The 24,975-nt window shown below is 44.1% G+C and overlaps 1 protein-coding gene across 4 annotated transcripts in view; it reads right to left on the bottom strand.

Annotated features, from left to right (window-relative positions):
* LOC147638558 (dynein regulatory complex subunit 2-like) overlaps positions 1-22,406 on the bottom strand; it is a 124,854-nt gene extending 102,448 nt beyond the window's left edge. For 2 of the 4 annotated variants that reach the window (XM_086798470.1, XM_086798473.1), the window contains exons 1-5: positions 22,139-22,405; positions 21,048-21,125; positions 20,448-20,507; positions 20,154-20,285; positions 19,865-19,999 (exon numbers count right to left, since the gene is read on the bottom strand). In XM_086798470.1, coding sequence (XP_086654596.1) covers positions 19,865-19,999; positions 20,154-20,285; positions 20,448-20,507; positions 21,048-21,125; positions 22,139-22,153 — 420 coding nt within the window. In that variant the 5' untranslated portion in view covers positions 22,154-22,405. Of the gene's footprint in view, positions 1-19,864; positions 20,000-20,153; positions 20,286-20,447; positions 20,508-20,616; positions 20,676-21,047; positions 21,126-22,138 lie in introns of those variants that run through there. The other 2 variants (XM_086798472.1, XM_086798471.1) reach the window with 2 other exon arrangements.
* Positions 22,407-24,975: the final 2,569 nt, after the last annotated feature.

The following is a 24,975-nucleotide window of genomic DNA, read 5'->3' as shown; positions in this document are numbered from 1 at the left end:
ATGAACAAATCTGGAAATTTATGTATTACCTTCATATATTCTTCTTTTTCCACTGACTACAAACTAGGATTCAACATACCCTGTAATAGCTTCTCTTTTTCTGCACTGGGTGGTGGAGGCTGCATCAGACTGTCCATATCTACAAGTCTACTCTCTTCTTCCTCCTTTGACATCTCTTCAACTTGCATTATATACTCATCTTCTTCTTTCACTAAAAATGATACTTGACCTTCATCATCAGAAGTAGAACTTTCTTCCTCAGTTTCACTATCTGTATATTCATCAACACTTGTTTCTTCAGGCTCACTCTCCATTTCCAGCTTGCTACTCATATTGAACTTCCTCGCTCTTCCTCTCTTATTATGTACAGTTATAGTACCCTTCCTCCAATTTTGGATGGCACCCACCTGTCTGAGCCAAGGCCTACCTACAATCAACGGATAAGCTCCCAAACCAGCCGGCATAATATGGCAATTTATGCTGCAAATCACACCAAAAGCAGTCACTGGTACTCCTGTACATATACCCAGACACTTCATTTTTGCATGATTCGCCAATCGAAGTCTAAAATCTGAATTAGCATTCAGCTTTAACCCCAATCTCTCCATGCAAGACTGAGTCATTACACTGATTTATGCACCGCCATCCACATATGCTTCTCCAACACTCACACCTCCACACCAAGCATCAACCGACGGACAGATATCAAGGTGGTCTTCCACAGACATCAACTCCATTATTTCACCTTGCGTGGGCTCCTGCTCATTTGCTTTCCTCGGATTTGCCAACCTCTTCCACTCTCTCTTGAGCTTCAGACACAATCCAAGCAATTGGGCGAATGTTATATTGGCTGCCCTTCCTTTTAAATCACCCATCAGGGTGTATTCTTCCTGACCTTGACCGATACGCAAATCTGAAGTTTTATAGCGTCTTCTTGGCTTTCTTTTCTTCTTCTCTGGTTGAGGGCTGATGTCAAATTGGACATGTTTTCCTTTCTTAGATGATGGTTCAGCTTCCGCCATTGCACTTCTTGTCCTCTTGGCCACAGGCATGATCTCTGGAATAGTCTCCACTCCTATCAAGCTAAGAGCCGGTCCCTTTCCTTTATCTTCTCGTTTAACTCCACTGGTAGAGGGCTGACTTGGATCTTTTACCTCAATACTATGATCTCCTGATCTATCATTAGTTCTTTGCATCACGGGATACATTTCACCACCCACCCTGGCCGGTTTATCACATTGAGGGCTGATATGCCCCCACTCCCCGCAATTCCAGCATTTGACATTGCTTAAATAATAGCCTCGTCCTCTCCCTGATCCTCCCATATTTCCGTCACCTGTTGGCAAAATATCTCTTCTATTATTTGGAGCACCCCGGCTTCTTCTCCTTCCACCTGCTTCCATCCAATTCAAACTTAAAGACTTCATGAGTTCCACTACATCATGAATGTCTCTCTTCAAAGTATCCTCCTGTTCAGGAACAAGGCTTCTCTTTCAGGATGCATACTCTCAATCTCTGGCATCTTCACAAACTTCTTCGGCTCTTCCTGTATTCCCAACTGCCTCAGACGCTTCACCTTCGACTCCTTCTCTCGAGCAACTCTGACAGCTTCCTCAAAGCTGTCCAGATTCTTCAGCTCCACCTTCAGACGGAGGGTTGGCTCCAAACCAGCTACAAACCGGTCTCTCTTTATCATCTGCGGGGGCCTCACACCATAGACTCCACAGTCTACCAAACTCAATCAAATACTGATCCACATCCTGTCCATCCTTCTGCTGAATTTTACACAACTCTTTCCACACATCATTCGGGCTTCTTACACGGGCAAACTGTGTCAAAAATGCAGCTCTAGCTACACGGTACTCAAGGTCCTGTTGATGAGCATTCCTGTGTGTAGTCACAAACATCTGTAGCCATGCTTTTGCATCACCCTGTAAGCAATAAGTCAAAATCTGAGAGAGGATCTCCGGGGTTGCCCTGTCTTTCATCAAAGCTGTAAACTCCATCTTTTCTAGAAATTTAAACGCACTTTCATGCGGTAATCCCCAATATTCTGGAAAGTCCTGAGCCATCTCTTCAATTTTTCTTCACACAAACCCTTGTCTTCTTTCATAAACCGAAGGAAATTTCTTCCTCTGTGGAGGCACCAAAAAGTGATGACACGGAAGCGGTATAGCTATATATGCCTTTATAGGGTGTCACACTTCCACACACTGATACAAACACACCCAGAACACCAAACCCAAGAGTATGTACAAAACTTTATTTCAATTCAAGTCTTCGTCTTTACAGAGTTGTATATCCATCACATCCTCAGAACCATCATCATCTAACACCCATTCATAATCAGCCCACTCCCCCTCAGCGATACGAACTATGACTAACCAGTACCCTGCATCACTCTCAGAATAAACGACCTCAAACATAGAACCATCTTCAAAGTACAGTTCTTCGATATCCGGACCAAACTCCAGGACAATATACATATCAGAGGTGGGCTATCCTCAAAGCTTTTCTTCAAATTTACAAAACTGTATTTTCGGACAGTAAACTAATACAACACAAACAGCCCCAAAAAAAACCCTTACAAACACTGAGAACAACTACTCAGATGTCTACCGAAAAGATCCTTCACATTCTTCGTCAGACATTGTCTCAAAGACAAGTACTCCAGCTGAGAGCATGTGAGCAGGAAACATTTGGGAGTTCATCCATTGCTCATCTCTGATATGCAAAATCACAGAGCAAATATGACCATGCACTTCTGATAACATTACCATTGGATTGATTTCATCTCCAAAGTGGTGGTTTGAGTGGCACACCTGCCTCAACCCACTTTGGTGTTCATAAAGTGCTAGGTATCAGGTCTCTGCTCTTCAAAAAAAAAACCCCTAACTCCAAGATCAAATACATTCCTCATATGTAGATCATTTCCAGCATTTAAACCTCCAGGAAAACTCAACACAGCTACTCAGTCTCCTTTGCTACAACAGGGCTAGACAATTCAGCCTCAAAACAGTCCACTGTATTGCATGTAACTGCAAACAAACTCCGCAAAACTCTTCCAGTTCAACTCCTTGTGCTACTGTTTTGCTGCAGCCAACTATTCAGTTCAGAATTCACCTCTTTTCTTATTGCTTCGGGCCTGTAACACCTCGGAAACACTTCCACAAAATTACAGCAAACTGAAATACCCAAAACAGATCTGAAAATCGCAAATTCCAGCAAGCTTCCTGACAAAAACCTCCTCGTGTAGCTTCTCGTCTGCTCCACACAAAATCTGAACACTGTATGCTTGCGAACTGTGGCAAATACAGCCAGATAACACCCAGAAACAACTCCAAATTCCTTAGAACAGATTTCAGCAATCCTGCACAGCTCCTTTCTCAAATCGGCCTACTTCTCTGCCCTGCCTGGCAACAGGAAACTACAAAAACAAAACTTGCCTACCTTTTGGCCACTTGATTGGCTCCTGTCTGCTTCAAAATCAGCTTAGCCTACTCCTCAGGCTCTCTTGCCACTGAAATCTGCAGAATCCAACTGTCCTCCACGATAGAAATGCAGATACTCGCCCAATCTTGCCTTCCGTAGCCTCCTCTCAGCAAATTCAGCAACTCAGGCTCGCAATTTGCTCTTCAGGCATCCGTAGCAAGCTTTCCATCTGGTCTCCTCTGCATCCACCGCTTCACAACTTCTCAAAACAGCTCTTCCAGGCTCTCCATCTCCACGCAAAACTGCAAAATGAGCTCTCCATCTCCAGAAACTGGGCGCCTACTCCAAGAGGCTTCCTGTTGTTTCCAGCCTGCCACTTGGTTCATTCTTGACCCTGCATGTGTCTAAAACTGCCACATGGTGGCCTACATGGCTGCCACCCACTCCAAATTAAGCTCCTACTGACACACAGGCTCCCAGTCTCACAGCCCACCAGCCATGTCACAGGGTAACCTTAAAAACTCACAAAACTTTACAAAATTTGTGTAGAAAAGTTTTTATTTTCTCTCTCTACACTCTCTCTCCTGCACATTTAATTTTATCTCAACCGAGACTCAAAATTGACCAAAACTGATTGCATATTCCAGAAGCTCTTAGTATTCTATACAGTATATACACATCATCAGTCTCTGTTTTTGTCCACACAACGCTGTAGCTGTGCTCGTGTCTCATGACACTCATCATCGTACCAACTGTTTTGTGGGGCAGTGCTGCAGGGGTGGGTGGAAGGGATAATAGTGCAGGGAAACGCATATGAGGCGGATGCATGTAGTACACCTGCCAATCCTCTCGTGATCTCGTCCAGAGGGCTATGCGGGTCTAAAGCGAACAAGCCATCAGATACTGCATCTCGATAAACCCCAACTGTCTCACGTGTAAACTGATATCTCGGGTACCTAGGTAGATGAGTGGCTGGCCCATCTCTCGGGGATCTACCTACTAGTGTGAAACTCAGGTATGCATGATCGGCTGCTATGCCAATGGGCCTACTGGAAATCGTGAAACCCCGCACATCAAGTATCAATGAAGGAGATCCCATCAAGTAGTCCACTGTGCTCGCTCCCCCTTTAGAGTTCCAGTGTGTGAAAGCATCTGATCCTTGCCATCTCGATAAGCCATTGTATATGACCAACCCATGTGCACTCCTGAGTGAGAGAAAATGCCTGCCATAATCTGTAATCTCTCCCTCATCCTGTGCTGATCTCTGCAACCCTACATCCTCTGCCGTGATCTCCCGGTACATAGCCTCTTGAGTATCATACAACTCTATCTGTTTTGTGCCTATACGTGCATTAAAGTCTCCCAATAGTAATATGTCTCCCATGCTGGCAAACCTCATGATTGTTGGAAATAAGTGCACACTAGGTGTACTATTTCTCTAGTCCAGTTTCAATTCAGTCTTTGAGTCTTGAGTCTAGTGCCATGTGGCACCTCTACATTTATCCCATAAGTGAGTCTACTCAATCTTGTACTTCTCACCTATAAATTGTAGGTGTCACATCAATGAATAATCAATCTTGTGTCTTGTCTACACTCATCTCAAGGTAACTCTTTGTCTTTCATTTTTGTTCTTGTTTCATTTCTAGTTTTGCTCTTGCTTTCATATTTTCTACATGGTATCAGAGCAGGCTGCTCTTGTCCTGTGTTGCCCGCCATAGCTTCAGGCCACCATCTCCCTAAGCTGCGCTCAGCTGTTAGGACCAGCCTACTCACATCCAGTTCAGGCCGGGTCTGTTCAGTTGCCGTCCGGCCACTTTCTTGCTGCCGACCTGTTTTCCAGCAGCTGCTACGGAAGCCTGTACGTGTTCAGGCTCATACACAGCTCCTGGCCGACCTGTTTTTGACGTTGCAGCCCGACTGCTACAGCTGTCTATCTCTACAACAGTCTACTCACGCCCTGATTACAGCTGCCGCCGCCGCCCCCTACAACAATCCTGAGTATATCACACAGCTCTTCACGATCTTGAGTTCGCATTCCCCCCCTTCAGGCCGCCTAACTATTCAGTTCTGCCATCGCTTCTTCTTGAAAAGTCTAAGGTAGTGTGCATTGTCTCTTTTTGTTCATGCTCATATCTGCAAACTGCTGGTTCCTCATACCTCGATGGGCTGTCACCTGCTATGGCCTTGACAAGTGGTGAGAGAGCCGGCTTCTAAAAACAGTTTGGATCTCTTCTTTCATTCATTTCTGCAATCTTGTAAGGGAATAGACACTGCCCTTGCATTTTAGCAAGAGGTAAGACCTTCCCACATGGCCTCTTCTACTCATTCTCTCATGTCTATCGACAAATTCAATGGGTCCAACTTTCATACTTGGCAAATCAAAATCAAGTGCCATCTTATGAAAGAAAGTCTTTGGGACGTTGTTCAGCCTGCTGCTCCCGAAGATTCCGACATTGAGCAAGTTATCACTTATGCTCCCACTGCCAAGAATGACAAAGCCTATGCTATCATTTTGCTCGGTCTTGGAGATGATTACATTCATCACATTTCCGACATACAGTCTGGTTCTCGAGCATGGATCACTTTGGATACCCTTTTTGGACCCCGCTCTAAAAATTCTAAGATTGCACTTATGATCTCATTCTTTGATCTATATATGCAGGAGGGAGCTACTATAGCCTCTCATGTCAATTATTTTCGCAGTCTTATGGTTCAGCTTGCATCAGTGAAGTCCCCCATCTCCGAAGATATTGCTATTGCTGTGCTTCTCAAAAGCTTACCTGACACCTATGCTACTCTTGTCACTACCTTCAAGTATCACAATAATCTTACTCTTGAAGGTATCATCAATGCTCTCCAAGAAGAGGAAAGAACAAAACAACAAAAGGTAACTGACACTGCATTTTTAGCAAAGAAAGGAGGTTCTAAGGTAAGAAAGCCTTGCACCCATTGTGGAAAAACCAATCATATGGAGAAGGGCTGCTTCAAGGCCCATCCATGCACCATTTGTGGCCGTGATAATCACCGGGAGAAGGACTACTATTCTAAAACCTCTACATCAGCCCCTGCATCTACCTCAGCCCATGTTGCTGCAGCATCTACATCAGCAGATCTTGCTGTTCATTCACATGATGAGGAATGGGCTTTCTGATTATTTCACTTTTCTTGTCTACCACTTTGACCACCGATGATGTAGGTCAAGGGGTTCTAGTGTCTTACTCATTATGCTTTTTGACCTCTCTCTTGTCCCTACCCAAGTGACAGAGATTGCCCTTGAGGAGGGGATGTCTTCAAGGTCCATCTGTTTGTCTACAGTCAGTCTTCTGTCTATCTAGTCTTGTCTGTCTGTCTATCTGTTGTCTGTCTATCTGTCTATCAATCTGACTGTGTCTTGTTTTAGATCCATCTTGTCCCTATCCTTGTGGACCCATATGAGGATATCACTTGAGGAGGGGTGTCTCAGGATCTTTTGTCTCTCATGTCTTGTCTCTCAGTCTATCAGTCTTTATATCTGTCTTCTAGTCTTGTCCATCTTGTCTTCTAGCTTGTCTCTCAATCCTTGTCTAGTCTCTCTGTCTTGGTCTTATCTTTTGTCATGTCATAGTCTTGTCTTTTTGTCTTCCTCCTAGTGTCCACTTAAGGAGGGTGTTGGAAATAAGTGCACACTAGGTGTACTATTTATCTAGTCTAGTTTCAGTTCAGTCTTTGAGTCTTGAGTCTAGTGCCATGTGGCACCTCTACATTTATCCCATAAGTGAGTCTACTCAATCTTGTACTTCTCACCTATAAATTGTAGGTGTCACATCAATGAATAATCAATCTTGTGTCTTGTCTACACTCATCTCAAGGTAACTCTTTGTCTTTCATTTTTGTTCTTGTTTCATTTCTAGTTTTGCTCTTGCTTTCATATTTTCTACAATGATATCATCATATAGTGGTATATAGGGCGACTCTCCTGATGGTGCAAACCGGGAGTGGGCTGGGGGAAAGTAGCATACCGCCACATATAGCTCGCGGAGCCCCTCTCTGCATATTCGGACCCACATGTAGCTCGCATCTGCATCTCTATGTACCACATGTATTTTGTCACGAAGCTCCTCCCTGTAAAATTGCCACTTCTCTAGATCCTCTGGTACCTCCCTTTATGCGTGGCTGAGGGGAAAAAATTGATTCCCATCTATAATCCCGGACGTCAGGAAGCCTCTTGTTTGTGCACTGATGGGTCTCCGTATACATAGCAATATCACTGTGTCTGAAAGTATCCTCAAAGTATCCTACATCTGTTCTAAGGGCTCCGTTGCAATTCCACACCGTGAATCGCAAGGTCTCATAGGTCGTGCACCGTCAAGCGGGCCTCCTCTCCGTAATGATGACTCGGCCATCTCTGTATACCGCCCATTTCCCCTCTTTCCTTGCCTCAAGCACACACCGCATGTGTTCCTTCCGGTGTGCTATTTGTGCCACTGTAAGGTCCACATCCAAATAAATCTTTTCCCCCTTAAGGGCCATCCTTTTGGAGAGGAAGGCCTTCTTCTTCTCCAAGTCACCAAACCTGATGATCAATGAATGCATTTCCTTCTCACCTGCAGCCACTTTTGCCTTACATGATTCCAAAGTGTTTTGCATTTCTGTGATGTCTTTTTCGCGGTCAGCCATACATGTCTTCAAAGTGCCTTCGTACGATGCAACTGTTGTGCCAATCTCTTGGAGCATGTCATCCTTCCATTTCTGCATCTCTTTTTTCATTTCCGAGTGCATCAAGGCTTGGGCTAATTCCATCTCAACCCGTACTTGGGCTTGCATTTCTCCCTTCAATTGGACATATATCTCTTCCTTCAGCGTTTCGTATATCACTTTCCTTTGGACATGCATCTGCTCGGTCCATTCCTTTTCAAGCTCCTGTCGCATGGTGTTCATCTCTGTCCTTATGCGAAGCTGCAGCTCCTCATAAAGGGCCTCATCTCGTCGGGCCATCTTCGTAATGATTCCTTCCCTCAGTCTTCTGTGGTAGGCATTTGGTGCCTTCGTGGGGGTGTGAAAGGTTGTCTCACCATCCTGTTCCCCCTCTAGGGGTTGAGACATGTTTTCCCCTACTAGTTGCTGCCTTGGGGGCCTGAGCAAGGGTGGGTGGGAAAAGGGAGCAGAACTGAGAACTGGCAATGCTGTGTTGTTGCAGCAGCAGGCGGAAATTCTACATAGGATAGCAACAGGTGAAGAGGCGCAGCGAGGTAGTAGGTAAGGAGACGACGCAGTTGCGGTTGACGTACCGACCAATCTCCTCCTCGCGACGTCCCATACCGCCACAAAGTTGCCCTCGCGGGCCTCGAGATTGCTGCCGGCCTCGGCTGTGTAAAGCAGGTGCACGTCTACACTAGATCCAGGCTCCAAGACCATAGAGCTCTCACAAACTCGCGAGACTCTCTATATCCCAATAACTAACCTTGGCCACCCTTTTATAGGCTCTTGGCCGGTCATCGGGCGTCCACGCTTGGGTGCCCACCCGTCCATACTTGGGTGCCCGCCCGTTAGTATTTCCCTAACTGAGCTCGTCAATCAGCCTGCCTAGTTCCAAGCTTCCCCAAGCCTCGAAACTAGTCTTGCATGCGTGTAGCACACGGTAGATACACACTGTGCACATGACATACTCCCCTTCCTCTAAGAGCTCACTCCTGAGCTCACTAAAAAGCCAGGGTAATCTCTCTGAAGAGTAGTCAATGTCTCCCATGTAGCGTCCTCCTCAACACGATCCTTCCACTTGATCTTGTATTCCGTGATAATCCTCCCATGAACTCTGTCTTTTGGATACATATGCTCGAAGCATATCCTCCAAAATCTGATTCACTCTTTCAGTCTAGCCATCAGATTGAGGATGATCTAAGGAACTCAAATTCAAAGTTGTTTCCAACTTCTCAAAAACAAGTTTCCAAAAATCACTCGTAAACTTAGAGTCCCTATCACTGACTATGTCCTGCGGTAACCCGTACAGTCTAAACAATTGCTCGATAAACTGCCGTGCTAATTGCGTAGCTGTAATAGTCTTCCGGGTCGGTAAAAATCTAGCTATTTTTGTCAAGCGATCTACCACAACCCAAATAGAATCGTGGCCTTGATGTGTTCTTGGCAATCCGGTAATAAAATCCATGGAAATACTTTCCCATTTATTACCTGGGATTTGTAAAGGACGCAACAACCCAGCCTGTCTAAAGCGTTCAGCTTTATTTGCCTGACAAATTTGACACTTGAGAACATAATCTTCTACATACCCTTTCATCTTTGGCCAATAAAAAGTGTGGGTACACAAATTTTGTCATTACGGAACAGTAAACCATTCCGAATCATCCACTGGCCTCCTGTAGCCTGAATAGTAGACTGCTCAGTCATCGAGTCTTGGTCAATCAATGAGCTCCCATCCTGGATCTTCTGCCAAAATGGACCAAAATAACTATCAGTCCTGCAAAGCCCTCTCAATGACTGAAATAAGTCGGTAGAAATCTCGGTGAACGACAAAGTATTCACCTCTCGAATTCGACTAAGCGCATGTGCAATTCTATTCATGGACCCTTTCCGATAACGGATCTCAAAATCAAAATCTTGCATTAACTTTGCCCAACGAGCTTTCCTGTCTCTCAAATCATCCGCATCACATACATACTTGATTGACTGATGATCAGTCAATCAAACAAACTTGGAGCCATATAAATAATGTCTCCAAACCTTGAGAGCATGAATCACAGCATAAAGCTCCTTCTCAAGGGTTGGCCAACGAGATTGAGTGTCGTCTAGCTTTTTACTTTCAAAAGCAACTGGTCTACCATCTTGAAATAAAGCAGCCCTGATAGCATAGTCACTGGCATCAGTTTCAAGAACATAAGGCCGACTAGGATCAGGTAATGCTAAGATAGGTGCTTCCTTGACTTTATCTTTCAAAAGTCTGAAGGCCATATCCAAATCGTTATTCCAAGTGATAGGCTGATTTGACTTATGTCCACGACCTTTCAATAAGTCAGTCATCGGTAGTGTGAGCTGAGAGTACTCCCGTACAGATTTCCGAAGAAAAACAACAAAACCGAGAAAAGAACGAAGTTGTTTCACTGTTCGCAGTATAGGCCAGTCCAGAATCTTCTGTATTCGGTCATAGTCAATGCTCAATCCATCTCTAGTGATCTTGTGTCCCAAGTAAATGATTTCGGTCATAAAGAACTCACATGTACTTAATTTAGCATATAGTCGATTCTATCTTAAAATAGATAAGACAATCGTGAGGTGTCTGACATGATCCTCAAGAGTACGACTATATATCAAAATATCATCCAGGAACACCACCACAAATTTTCCTAAATGTTCACGAAAAAGATCGTTCATCATTTGCTGGAAAGTGGCTGGAGCATTGGTTAACCCAAAAGGTAATACGAGAAACTCGTAATGGCCATACCTAGTCCGAAAGGCGGTTCTTTCGACATGCCTTTCATGAATACGTATCTGGTGATAGCCAGATACGTAAATCTATCTTTGTGAAGTATTTCGCTTCTGCTAACCGGTCAATCAGGTCATCTGATCTAGGGAGAGGATAACGGTTCTTAATGGTCAGCTTGTTCAATCTCTTGTAATCTATACACATTTCCCAGATATTGTCCTTCTTTCTCCTAAGCAACACAGGTGCACCCCAAGGTGATTTACTTGGACGGATCCGGCCCATCCTCAAATAATCTTCGAGTTGTTTAGCCAACTCATCTTCCTCGGCTTGGCTCATCCTGTAAGGTGGAATACTGACAGGATGAGCACCAGGGATCAAGTCAATACGATGATCTACTACCCATTCAGGTGGTAAACCCGATGGCAGTTCCTTAGGAAATACGTCTTGAAACGAATCAAGTATCTTCTGTAATTCTTTGCTTTCAAACACACTTAATTCATTTACATCCATGGAAGAGATGAGAAAAGAAGAAAGTGGAATCAATACACAATGGAAAGCGGTATACAAAGAAGAATCCATTATATTTCCAAAATCAATTGTATTTACAAGAGGTCCCTGAGAGGGATGAATACAATCACCTAAAATACTATACTTGGTGTCCCTATGCTGAAAAGAAAAAATATGACTAGACCAATCTATCTAGACTTCAAGAGTCTTAAACCACTTAATCCCTAATAACAAGTCTACATTTTCCAGATGCATTACATAGCATTCCAGAGTATCTTTGTAGTCCTGAATCTGGATTGGAAGCATCTCCACCTTGCGATCCCAAACTTGCCTTCCCGCAGGTAGGCGTACCTCATAGGTATGGTCGCTGAGTGTCGTATCAAGACTCAATTTCTGCACAAGTTTGTAGTTAACAAAGTTGTGTGAGCTACCAGGGTCTAAAAGAATGTGAATTTTATGGCCATTCACTTCTCCATAAACTCGGAGAAGATTATGCAAACCAAATACTTTAGAATTGAACAGACAATCAGAACAAGTACTAGGGCGAGAAAGTACAGTAATTGACGTACCTGTCAAAGACAACTGGTTAGCTGTCTTTGGCTTAGGTCCTGCGTTTGTCTTGGTACCCTTTTGCTTTGGGCACTCGTTACGCATGTGTCCTTTTTCTTCGCAGATAAAACAACGTCCTTCCTTCTTGAGCTTTAAAGCCCTAAGGAGTCGTTTCTTCTTCGCTGGTGTCGAACTGGAATTCTTCGAAGGTTGGTCCGAAGACTTTCCTTCTGTCGTGTTAGCCATAAGTGCGGAGAACTTTCTTTTATGCTTGTTTCCCTGCTCGGTAACGGGTATCATCATAGATACGAGCTGAATGAATGACCTCGTCCAATGTTTTACATTTGTTATTTTTAACCTGTAATCGGTACGAGTCTGGTAAACCAGCTACGAAAAACCCCAAAAGAGTAGTGGGATCCATCTTTGTAGCTTTCATTTGCAAGTCACGAAACTTCTGGAGATAGACCTCATAAGTGAGGTGCTGCGAGGTCATGGTCAAAGCTGAAAACTGGGCAACAACATCATAATCATCCTCTTTCTTGAGGAATTCTTTCTTGAAGACGTCTTCGAATTGTGCCCAAGTCGTTGGCTTAGGGTTGAGTTCCTTCCACCAAAGCAAAGCTTTGCCGGACAGGAAACCTGCTGCTAACTGGATCTTCTTTCCATCATCATATGGATGAAACTGAAAGTGAACTTGCCACTTATGTAGCCACGTGTCCACGATCTCCTTGGTGCGCTGCTTTTGCTCGCCTCCGAACGGTTCCGGAGTAATATTGGGGCCTAAAGCTGAAGCCAAGCTATCCATACCCGAGAAAGTAGAGAGGGTAGTGGTCAATAGAGCAATGGAGTTCTGCAAAGCTTGCATCTGGGCTGCGATTTGTGCCTGACATTCCGTCGAAGAAGCTTTGAGAGCTACTTTGAACTCTTGGAAATCTGATTTTGACACAAAATCGTCAAAAAGATCGGCATCGGTACCTTCCGTAGCCGGCAAGCCTTCGCGTTCCACAAGGGGCTCCAACTCCGATTCTTGGGTCGACATCGTGAAGAGGGTACGTGGAGAGAAAATTCAATCTTTGCACAATAAAAGTGTGAGTGAACTTGAGAGCTTGAGAGCTTGAAAACTTGAGAGATGTGTGGCAAGAAGCCCACTTGAGGGAGTTTATAAAGGTTTCCCAAAAAAACTAAAAGCTCCCAAAAGCTATCTTTAGCTTTTGCTTATATATATATATATATATATATATATATATATATATATATATATATATATATATATATATATATATATATTCTAGGTTCTTTAAATAAATAAAAACACCTTTGAAACCTTGGAGGAGTTTTTAAACCTTTTTTTTTTTATTAAACTCAAAAAAAACGAAAGCTCTAGAAAAAAAAACGTATGCTTTCCTCGTTTTTTTTTTCTCCTCCTGGATTAGCCGCCGGCGTGCTGCTGCTGACGTTGTGAGGTGAAAAAAAGAAAAAAAGACCACGCCTCTATAGCCCTTCACCTCCCAAACTTTGAAAATACTAACACAACGGAGGCACCACCAGCCACCGGCTGGAACACTTTTCACTGTTCACCACCCACCCACACCAGAGATACAGCTCAAAACCACGATAGACAACTGATCATTCAGCAAAACACACAGCACCATCCACATTTCAAACAAACTCAGCAATTACACCAAAAACCAGGACTGTGGCCAGGATTTACTGCCAAGGGAATTACACCCTTGCGTCTGACAACCAAGCCTCTGTCTCCCGGTCTCTGCTCTCTTCAGAGGGCGCCCCACCAGCTAACCCTCAGCTTCAGCAGCTCTCACTCTCTGTGTGTCGTGACCAGCAGCTTCGCCAACCACAGAGCCTCTGCAGCTTTCCTTGCTCGTTAGCTTCTCTCCCACAAGGTATCCAGCCGACGGTCAACAGCTTCTCTCTCACAAGGCAACAACCCCTTGTATCTGGCCCATCGACCAGTCCATCTCTTTGCCTACAGCCAGCCTTCCTCAACTGACCCACCAGTCCTTCGTACCAAGGCAGCTCCTAACCTTCCCGTCTTCGCCAGCTAACCCTGCTGTGCACCCTTCAGGCGATTATATACCAGAGTTCACCCCTAGTAGCTCTCCTGTACGAGGCGGCCACCCACTGTTCCTCGCCTCAGCTTTGCAGAATCACCCCCCAGGCGTCCACTTCAAGGCGGCAAGTCCACGCCGGCTCTCGCTCTTCAGAGTCACCCCCTGCGCCTGTCAGCATCACCACCCGAGAGCCCTTCCTTTCAAACTAGGCGGTAACGCACACCTTCCCTCGCGTCTCCTTTCTGCAGAAAATCACCCCGGAGCCGTCTTCTTCTCTCGCACAGGTTCGCCAACCTTCTAGAGGTCATGCTGGCAGCCATACTAAGCCTCCACATGGCTATTCCCAAGCTGGCCACTTGTGGTATATTATTTTTTTATTTTTTTAAAGTCTTAAGGATGGCCACACACTCCTTTCATTACCTTGTGCCTCAAATTCACGTGCAGTACCCACGACCTTCCAAAACGGACAAGAGCAGCCCACAGCTCGTAATCAGCAGCATCATAATTACCAAACACGATCATTCCCCATGCTCTGCCAACCTCTTCACATGTTTACTAAAAATGGAGCGCCATCCTTGCATCCAGAATCAGCCCAGATTGACCAACCATCATCACATTCGGAGTTCCCGGCACACTTTCACATGCAGGCATCACCATCAGCTCGTAAAAAAAACCATAAAACCACCCACTCTGTACATTTGCCAGGGCATTCAGGGCAAAGTTTATTCACACACCACGCATCCCATATGTACACAGACTCAAAACACCTTTCAAATTTTTGCCTGATAACGTCACCTGCGCAGCTGCTTTCGCTAGCTCTCCTGCCGCGCCACGCCAGCCTGCCGTCGTCAGCTGCGCTTCCGCCAGTGCGTTCTCGCCAACCGTCGCCTGCGACAGCCCCATGTAGGCGTGGCCATAAGGCCACGTGGGCCTGGGCGCCTGCCTAGGCCAGTCGCCTGGCTGCGCAGGCCTGGCCGCCTGGTCATGCAGGCCTAGGCTGCCTGGTTTGGCAGGCCTTGGCCACCTAACTACGCACCTGCCTACACAAGCTTGGGCGCCCGCTAGCAGGGCCTCGTTCGACCAACATGCACACCCGCCAGCAACACGTCAACCAGCACTACTCTCGCTCTCTCTCTCTCTTACGCGTTCAACCAAAAAAGCATCGTGCTTTTTTGTTTTCTCTCCCTGCAGTTCATGCGACTGCACAAACGAGTCTCTTCTCTTCTTTGCAAAGCAAACGACCCTACCATCTACCATCCCCATCAACATGGGTCTCTTTGATGAAGAAAAAACACATACTATTCTGAAAACAGCAGTATGCACAGAAAAAACAGCAAGCTTTTTAACACATACCTTTCTTCGACCTCATCTTCTCTACCAACCGACTTGCTCGTTCACGAGGTATGCTCTGATACCACTATCAAATCCCCACGAATCTCCTCGTGATCGTCCTTGGTTCGAGACTCGAATCCTGCAAACAAAGCAAACAAACAAACAAGGGGGGTGCAGGCCTGACTCACCTCCCAACCATGACAGCCGTGGGCAAGCCCACAATCTTGGCTGTCCCCACCGAGCCACGAGCTGAGCTAACTAGGTTGACGTACCGACCAATCTCCTCCTCGCGACGTCCCATACCGCCACAAAGCTGCCCTCGCGGGCCTCGAGATTGCTGCTGGCCTCGGCTGCATAAAGCAGGTGCACGTCTGCACTAGATCCAGGCTCCAAGACCATAGAGCTCTCACAAACTCGCGAGACTCTCTATATCCCAATAACTAACCTTGGCCACCCTTTTATAGGCTCTTGGCCGGTCATCGGGCGTCCACACTTGGGTGCCCGCCCGTCCATACTTGGGTGCCCGCCCGTTAGTATTTCCCTAACTGAGCTCGTCAGTCAGCCTGCCTAGTTCCAAGCTTCCCCAAGCCTCGAAACTAGTCTTGCGTGCGTGTAGCACACGGTAGATACACACTGTGCACATGACATGTAGGGGGGGTTTCTTGTGTGGATTGTAGCTTTGGAGGCAGTTTGGTACTTGAGGAGGATACTAAATTTCTGATTTCAGTCAGCGTTTTGCTGATTTTGGAGCATCTATACCTGCGTTTTGTTCCTGGCCTACACGGTTTCCTGGTTTCTTCATGTTCCTTGCCTTCTATTAGCGGTGGAGTGCTGTTTTTTGCTAGACAGCAGTGTTTTGACTGCGTTTTGCTTCCCAAAGGAGTTTTCTACACTCAAAGGGGGGCCTTCTCCAACTACTTCACTTGAGGATCAGTTTCGGGAGCTGTTTTGTTTCAGTGGAGACTTTCTTCTGTGACAGGAGTTTACAGATTTTGGAGGAGAGCAGTGATCTTTTCAGAGATCCTGAGCAGGGTTTATTTTGTTCGAGCCTATGTTCTTTGCAGTGTTTGCAGAACAAGGAGGGTGTTTTGCCCTTGAGGTGTGATCCTCTCACATGGACCATTTATTTGTTGTTGATTCTTGGGATCTGATTCTACTTATGGATCAGTCTTCTGCTCTGAGTGATGCTCTTGAGGACTTTGTTACCACTGCAGTTTATATTCCTGCTTCCCTACCTCATTGTGAGGAGTCTACCTCTGCCTCTCTTTGTGATGCTTCTGAGGATGCCCCTCCCCCTGCCAGTTCTGCAGGTTTGTTGTTTTGGACTAGTGGGATGCTTTGGATCTGTGGTTGCTAACCGTGCCTGGGGCACAGTGGTACTTCCAAAGTTTTTTGGATTTGGATCAGAATCAGGTTGGGCTTGTACTAGTCCGACGACATTTTTTTTCAAAGGGGGATGTGGAGTCCGTTCATCTTGCGATGCCCACCTTAGTGGCGTGTACTTATGTACAACATTGGGCAACTCATGGTACGGAGTTTGAGCTGATGGACCCCATCTTTTCTACAGAGTCTTTACATCTTGCGATGCCGACCTTTTCAGAGAATGCTTTTGTGCAGCATTTGGCTACTCTTGGTACAGAGTTGGAGCAGATTGACTCTATTTCTTTTGAGGGTTCCAGTGAGGAGTAGTTTGCTTCTCCCAAGATTGATTATCTACAGGATCTGATCTTGGTTGGTTATGAGGTTTTTCATACCTTCTCTAGGCTAGATACACCACATTCGACTTCGGGGAGTGTTCTTACACTTGGGTTTGGAACCATTATTTGGAGCAGCACGTCGCAACCTACATGGTTGTTTTCTTCCAGAGGAGCGGTGTACCTGGCAGCTTGTTCTATTGCTTTTGTAGCTGAGTTGCTGAGGAGATTGCTTGTGGAGCTTTCTTGGCACCTGTTTCTGCAGTCTTTCATCTTTGATCGAGGACGGCGTCTCTGGCTTCTTGGAGTTCACTCAGCATCCGGTGCTGAGAGGGAGTGTTAGACATCATCCCCTTCTTGCTGGCTTCCTGTTTGGTGTTCTATTTTAGCCTCTAGGGCTGACCATGTTAGCTAGAGGGGCTAGTCACCCCTCACATATGTTTTCCCATATTATTCCCCATTTTATGGTGCCTTGGATATTTATCCTAGTCGTGGACATTTACCCAATCGTGTGGATGCTAGTCGGCTGCCTTCATACGGGCATATATATAGCTGGCTTGCCTCCCTCATTCTTGACTGCTTGCTTAGCATTGTTTGCTGCAATCCCTCACATACAAGGTTTTCTCTGTCACGATTGTGACTAACTCTCTTAATCTCTCCCTGATTACTCCTTAATCTCTCATTAACTGTAAAGACACCGGTGAAGGGTCACACCCTTGCACATGGGTCACTATCAAAGGACATGCCTATTCAAGAGCCACACCCCTTCACACGGATGTGCCTCTTCAGTTGTACCTTTTCGGCCTCTATTTAAGAAAGGCCCCCGTCTCAATGTAATCACTCAATCTTTTCCTATAGCATTTGTCTTATGTTCATTAATTAAGTTTTAAGTTGGAATTACCGCCTTCTTGGGGTAGAATTCATCCAACTCTCCATATTTCTTGGCTCAAGAAGTTTGTGGACGGTGATTTTCCAATTTTAGATGTTTTGGATTATGTTCCAGAAATCGAAGATGAACACATACTCTTAATTCCAAAGATAATTCTTGATGTCAGACAGAAAGAAACACGACATAAGCTCACTACAGAATTTTTGGTTAAATGGAGAGATCTTGATGATTCCGACTCTACTTGGCAAAGTGATGAAGACTTATAGGAATATCCAGAACTTCTTCGGGAATTCTTTCAAAGACAACCATCTCTTCTTAGCCGGGGTCTTATTTTAAGTGGTAGGGAATGTCACGATTGTGACTAACTCTCTTAATCTCTCCCTAATTACTTCTTAATCCCTCATTAACTGTAAAGACACCGGTGAAGGGTCACACCCTTGCACATGGGACATAAGTCCTAAGGACATAACCATTGATTCAAAAGCCACACCCCTTCACAGGGATGTGCCTCTTCAGTTGTACCTTTTTGGCCTCTATTTAAGAAAGGCCCCCGTCTCAATGCAATCACTCAGTCTTTTCCTACAGCATTTGTCTTAAGTTCATTAATTAAGTCTTAATCATGTTAATTAAGCTATAAAAGCTTTACATTCTCCCCTCTTGCTGGGGACATGTATTCCTTCGGATGATGATATTGAGAGCAGGTTCTCACCTGTGTTTCCTCTCTCTCTCTCTCTCTCTCTCTCTCTCTCTCCTCTGTGTTTCCACTTTCCCTTCTTCCGCTGCACATTCTATCACACACTGGTGACACTTGGGTTAAAGGGCAGCCACATTTTCTTGCTCACCATGCTACGTTGTTACTAGCAGCTCATGGTCTTAGGTTAAAGCTTTGGGTGCATCTTCAAGTTGGCATTGATGTAACCAAGATCAGCTCTAATGCACTCTCTTGCCTTGCCTTCTGCCGCCTTGCTGTAAACACTGTATGTGGGCAAGAGCTACACCAACTACTATGCTCTCACTCTACCCAGCACTTCAGCATTATCGTTCTCGTCTTGCTGCATACGCAACAGCTTAATGGAGAAAGCATTTATCTCACATTAGGCTCGTTCAGCGCTACAGCAGGCCCACAACGTTCACACTTGCTGACTCAAGGGCTGCTCTTCAAAAATGTATGAGTCTTCCATAAAGATCCAAACAATGACTGTTGCTACTTAAAAATCAATGTTGTATCCCTTCAACTTTCAAGAGAAGATTCTAAAATCCATCAACTTTTTGTGAAAACAAATCGATTGAACCCATAGTTGCTGAAACATCCCAATGGAACAAAAACAGCAACCCCCAAAATGTTTTGAAAACGACAAAAAATGTAGATGTAAACAGATCCCAATGCCTTGTCATCATGACACATCATAGGATTAGTTGAATTCCATAGACAGGCACAGAAGCATGAGCAGGATCAAGCTGATGTATACACAAGGTCCCATCGCGAGGAAGAGTTAAAGCCATGATGACAATGGGCAGTTGCACATAACAGCGGCACTCGCAATCTCTTCATGGTCATTAGGTAGAACATTATTTTCCCACAGCAAGGCTTAATGCAATGTGCCACTATAACCAATGTGTCTTTCCCAACTTGCCACTCAACACTTTCCAGCATTGTTATGAGTGGCATTGGAAAGCATTGGCTGGCAAGTCAGGATGCAAATGTCTCAACAGGGTTGACAGCAGCTCCTCCTTGGCAAAAACATAAGAACATGGTTGGGGCCTTGCCAATTCCAAGTCTTGACAATTATGCTTGAAGCAAATCAAAGTTTTCATAGTTACAACATGAACAGATTCTCACTGGGACAAGTCCAGACAATTGATAAAAAGAACTAAGTCCCAAAACCCTATGTTAATGGAAGCAGCATAGTCCGAAAGAAAAAATGACTTTACATCAAAACACAAAGTGACCTCTTTTGCAGAGATGTCATGCAAACACCTTCATCCTTGTATGATGCATATCCATTAATCCATCAACAATCTCCAGATGCTTGCTGAATGCCAGCTGACGTTGCTGTTCTGCTTCCGACATCTGATTTATCAGACTAGCAATAATGCTATCTTTCCGCTTCACCTAATGAAACAAAACCAAAAGATAAAAATTTCGTAACCAACACTTTGATGCCTCACCATCTCTAGAACTAGAAAGTCAAAAGGGTACTAAATGAAGGTCCCTCTCATGGAAAAAGGAGTATGCATCCTCGAGTTTTGTAAAGACCACCACATACCTCATGATCGTAGCACTCTGAAAAGGTCTCAACGTCTTTGTGCAGTTCTGTTGTTTTAGCAGCCCGCATGATTTTGCGCCACCTATCATGAATCTTTTGCAGGTTTTCTTTGCTGTACTTCTCCTCCACATTCTATATAGGAAAAGGCAAATCTAGCTCAGAATTGCTTTATAATGAGATTCGTCCCATGGTATATGTGAAAACAAATACTCATCTAACCAAAATGGCTTTAGCAAAACTAACAAATTCAAATCCGACACAACCATGAAATGAAAGAAAACTGTCTAGGCAAACCTTAAGATGTTGCACACGAGCTTTAGTTGCTGCTTCCTTCTTCTTCCTTGCTTCTTCTGACTGCAAAACCAATATGAGAGTATCTATGTCAGGGGTTCTAAATTCAGACGAATGAGAACATAGAGGGTCCTTATGTAGACCGCCAGGTGGTCAAGTCATGTTAGTCGACCTCCAAAACACGGAATTGGTCCATACAACTAGCTCTGACCATGCAAAGTTTTTTTAACTCCATCCAAGGTTGCATGCCCCCACGCCCCCCCCACCGACCCCCGCCACCACCACCACCACACACCAACAACCCCACAAAAATGGAATCGAGTGTCTAGGGTTGCACCCCTCAAGATCTGAACATGTCCTGGGTGTGAAACACTGGTCTCAGTGTACGCTAAAAATCTAGCAGTAAGCCATACCTCCAGCAATTTGAGACATAACACAAATCAATAAGGTGAGGTTGATAAAAAAATCAGTCAAAAAAGCCTCGAGTTGGAAAACTCTAGTTGATGATTTCATTGAGTTCTTCAATGCAGTTGCAAAAAAGAATACAGCTTTCATATCATTTCCTGCATAATGCTACATAAAAAGTGGCAAAACACAGCCAACCTTGAGGGCAAGAGCTTCTGCCTTTGCCTTTTTCTCCTCTGGTGTAAGCTCCTTAACATCTTTTTTCCCCTTCTTTGCCTGCAGCATCCAAGTGTTAAAAGCTCTATTGTTTTCAAAAAGAAAAAGAAAATTGAACCCATCTTCTTGGTTTATATATAGTGTGGAGATCTAACATCAATATAAGTAAATGTATGCATAACAACCTTGTTATCCCTACATCAAAATGGTCTATGCTAAGCATGCATCACTTGCACAAGCTACAGCATATTCAAGCATGATTGCACATATCCATAAATGGTGCATGCATGCGTGCATGTGTGGGTTTGGCGCCGATGAAGGAAAGACTCTTCCTTTGGAGATGCATTGCGGGAGTTCTGCCTACTGTCGGTGTATTTTTGGAAAAGAGGGACATCGCTATGGCAAGATGTCACCGTTGCATGCTACATGATGAGACAGTGCCTCATTTGCTATGGTATTGTGATTTCTCTCATGCCCTACTGGATAGACTCGCAAGGCGTCTTCGTACGCAATTCCCAAGAGCTCATTTCGGGAAAACATGCTGGCTTTTCGCTCAGATTCCACAAGAATATACCAACTTTGGGGTATTCTTTGCATGGACTACTTTTTGGGTATTGTGGACGATATGGCAAAATGGGATCAATACACCTACTTCCGACGCTTGTTGAGACAATCTCTACAGGACAGTCGAAACTTGCAACAAATAGATGACCAGGAATACATGGCCTTCTTTGATTGCTTCTAGGCACTCAACGTCATGGGACCTATATAGGGACCTCAGTTGTATCATGATGGTTTATTTGTGGGTCTTGTGGATTTTCCCACTGGTAATATAATTAAAAAAAGTGTGTGTGTGTGTGTGTGTGAGAGAGAGAGAGAGAGAGAGAAAGCAAGGTGCATATGCATCTCGAGGAGGTAGAAAATGCTGGAAAAAGTACTCTTTTATGTTAAATACAAAACCTTTCATGTATTATGATATGTTTTAAGCATTAAACCCCAAGTTGTAATCATATTTTGAATATTCAAAAAGATTAATGTAGTGAAAGTCGAATAATTAAGAACCAGAAAATCACCCTCTTGGGAGCCATGACCTCCTCTCCTCAGAATTGATGATTCTGCCTTGTCTTTCTTAATCAACAAAATCAAATAAAAACAAGCCTACAAATGCAGATTAAACCTTAATAATTGATCAAGCGCAGGCCCAAAATGTAGCAAGCACACACATCTTGTACATTTTATTTTCACCAAAAAAAAAAATCCTGAAAAAAGCTAGTTCAAGGCAATGTGCCTGCGAAATAAAAATGAAAAGCATCGTTTTACAAGCAATAAAAGGAAATTGCCGCCTCCCAGGCAGGGGGGGCGGGGGGGGTTTGCTTTAAATGCTAAATATATATATTACCTAATACAAACGTGAATTTACAATCGAAGCATTACGACGACGTCGCTTAATTTTTGAAAACCGCACCAGCGATATGAAATAGTTTATTGGCCCCGCCACGAGTAGAAAATAATTTGGAATTATGATTGCTATAAATGCCAATCATACTAAATAATAATAATAATAATTTGGTACAATCAATCCCGTATTTTTTCTTAATAAATCTTTACGTACCAACGAGTGCTAGCCCATCAGGTAGAGCGTTGGTCTCTACTCCCAAGGTCTTGTGTTCAAGTCTTGGGGGCCTCATTAGGTACCTACCCTTGATGGGTTGATTATAAGCATGTACAATGGGTTCGCCAGCCCTCGTCCCGGCGGGGCCACCTCCACCTCACGGAGGCTGGGTGTGTGTGTGTGTGTTTCTAAAATTTCCTGTACCTTCGAAAAAAAAAAACAAAATCTTTACATGCTTAAGGATAGGGGCCCCATGTGAATAAAAATTGACAAATATTCTAGAGAGAACCATAATCTTTTTTGGCGCAGATGTGACGCTCGATCTTCGTCTACTCCTCCAAAACATGGCTTTTTGAAGCAATGTGTGGGTAGAGAAGTGGATAAGGTTGGAGGGTAGAGGAGAAACAGAAGGGAAAATCAGTATTTATGTATCTTTGGTTGATGTTTCAAGTATTGAACAAGCAAAGAAAAAACATAAAAACTATCATTTATATTTATTTTTTACATTGCTTCACCTACAAAATCACACCATGATTACAAGAGTCAAGTTATACCTCATGATTTGCATTTTTCAAAAAAATATATATATAATTTGGAAAATATAGGAGCCATTGGATCCATTGCATCATTCCTCGTAGAATTCAATGTGCAAGGGTCCCTTGGAACATCTGAGCATGAAACACTCAGATCTGCACCCGCAAACCACAAACTAAAAAATCAAAACCTACACAGCCACAATCGTGATTATTTCCTATAGAATCACGCCCGTGACCTGTAATCACAGCCGAAAGTTTTTCTTAAAATCACGGTGTGTCAGAGTTGACTCAAAGATTACACTTGGATTTTTTGACACAAACAACCAATCAAGTGAGTGCATTATCTTATCTTATCCAAAGCACATCATGATCGAGAGATGTGACCATGTCTTGTGATTGTCCCTGTGATTGGAAGTCGTGATCCCATTCCATGATCTTAGCCGTGATTTTCAATCATGCTTGTTAGAAATCAATTAAATGGGTGATAACAAAGATCAATAGCTGGGATTATCAATCTTAAGTATGCAAACATATCAGCATATAAAAATTGCCAACCATGATTACTATTGTTAACCCAAGGTTAATGAGGAGACCACCTCTCTCTATACATCAAGCAACAGGTCTACACCATCACATTGGATGTGTGCATTGGCTATGAGTGAAGACGAGCCGGCTACTACAATGAGCTAAGAACTTGCAAAAACACTTGAGAGTCACAAAGGACGTACACAGAGCCGACATTGCCTAAAAGATCTTTGTTTGTTATCAAGAATGTGTTGTCCACCTAAGCGAGAATTTAAATGACTCTTTCCAATCATTATAATTCCCGTGTAATTGTACTTAATGATGTACTCAAGCAATGAGCATGCCAAGTAAAAGAGCTGGCATTTAGACTAGCCTAGATATAGTTAGGCAATAAGTTTGGCACCCACCTAGTTATTACGTGTGTAGACTTATAACTATCTTGTATATAAGTCGATTTCTCTAATCAGAAAAGGGAGAATCCCTTGAGTGTTGAATGAGAGTTAACTCTTGCTTACTTGTGCCTAAGTTCTCTTGCCCTGTTGCCTCTTTCTGTGCATGCTATTGCCTATGTGTGAGAGTGTGTGAATATGTGTGTAAACCACTTCCTTCTTGCCCTTCTTTGGCTTATATATGAGTGGATGTGTGAGAGAGAGTGTTAGTATCTTGAGAGGCTAGCATAGTCAATTCTCTCTTAAGGCTCCCAAGCTCTACATAGATAACTCTCATGGTGACAATGGGAGGTGGATCTTCTCAAGTGCTAGCATTGTGAGGAGCATTTTGGTGATGCCTGCATGAGGGATCGGAGCCCCAACAAAAATCCATGGTAGGTGTGACTATGAGAAGAAGTAGCTGCATGTAGTTCTTGAGTCTTGATATTTTGGGGTTTGATGGTAGTTGACTGAGTACTTGTAGAGAGTGATGAGAATGGGCTAAGGTTGATGATGTCCATGGTGATGATACATGGTCATATGCATCGGACACCCACATGGAAACCTATTCACATGGCAATAGAGGTCTATTGGGGATATGAGTCTAAGAGAAGATGGTTATAGGATGCTCATGATGTGAAGATATTAGGAGATGTGTGAATGCATGTAAGACAGTGTTAGGAATGTCCCATAGATGATCATGTACATAATGATGTTGCACAGCCATGTATATCCAATTTCCATGTATAGGTGTTAGTCCACTTGGCATTGAGACAAGGTACCACCTGTCGGGGAAGAGCCCAAAAGAG

Source organism: Cibotium barometz, chromosome 5, assembly GCF_041138505.1.
Source record: "Cibotium barometz isolate CiBa-2024 chromosome 5, ASM4113850v1, whole genome shotgun sequence".
Taxonomy (NCBI): Eukaryota; Viridiplantae; Streptophyta; class Polypodiopsida; order Cyatheales; family Cibotiaceae; genus Cibotium; species Cibotium barometz.
This window is presented reverse-complemented; position numbering and strand designations above follow the sequence as displayed.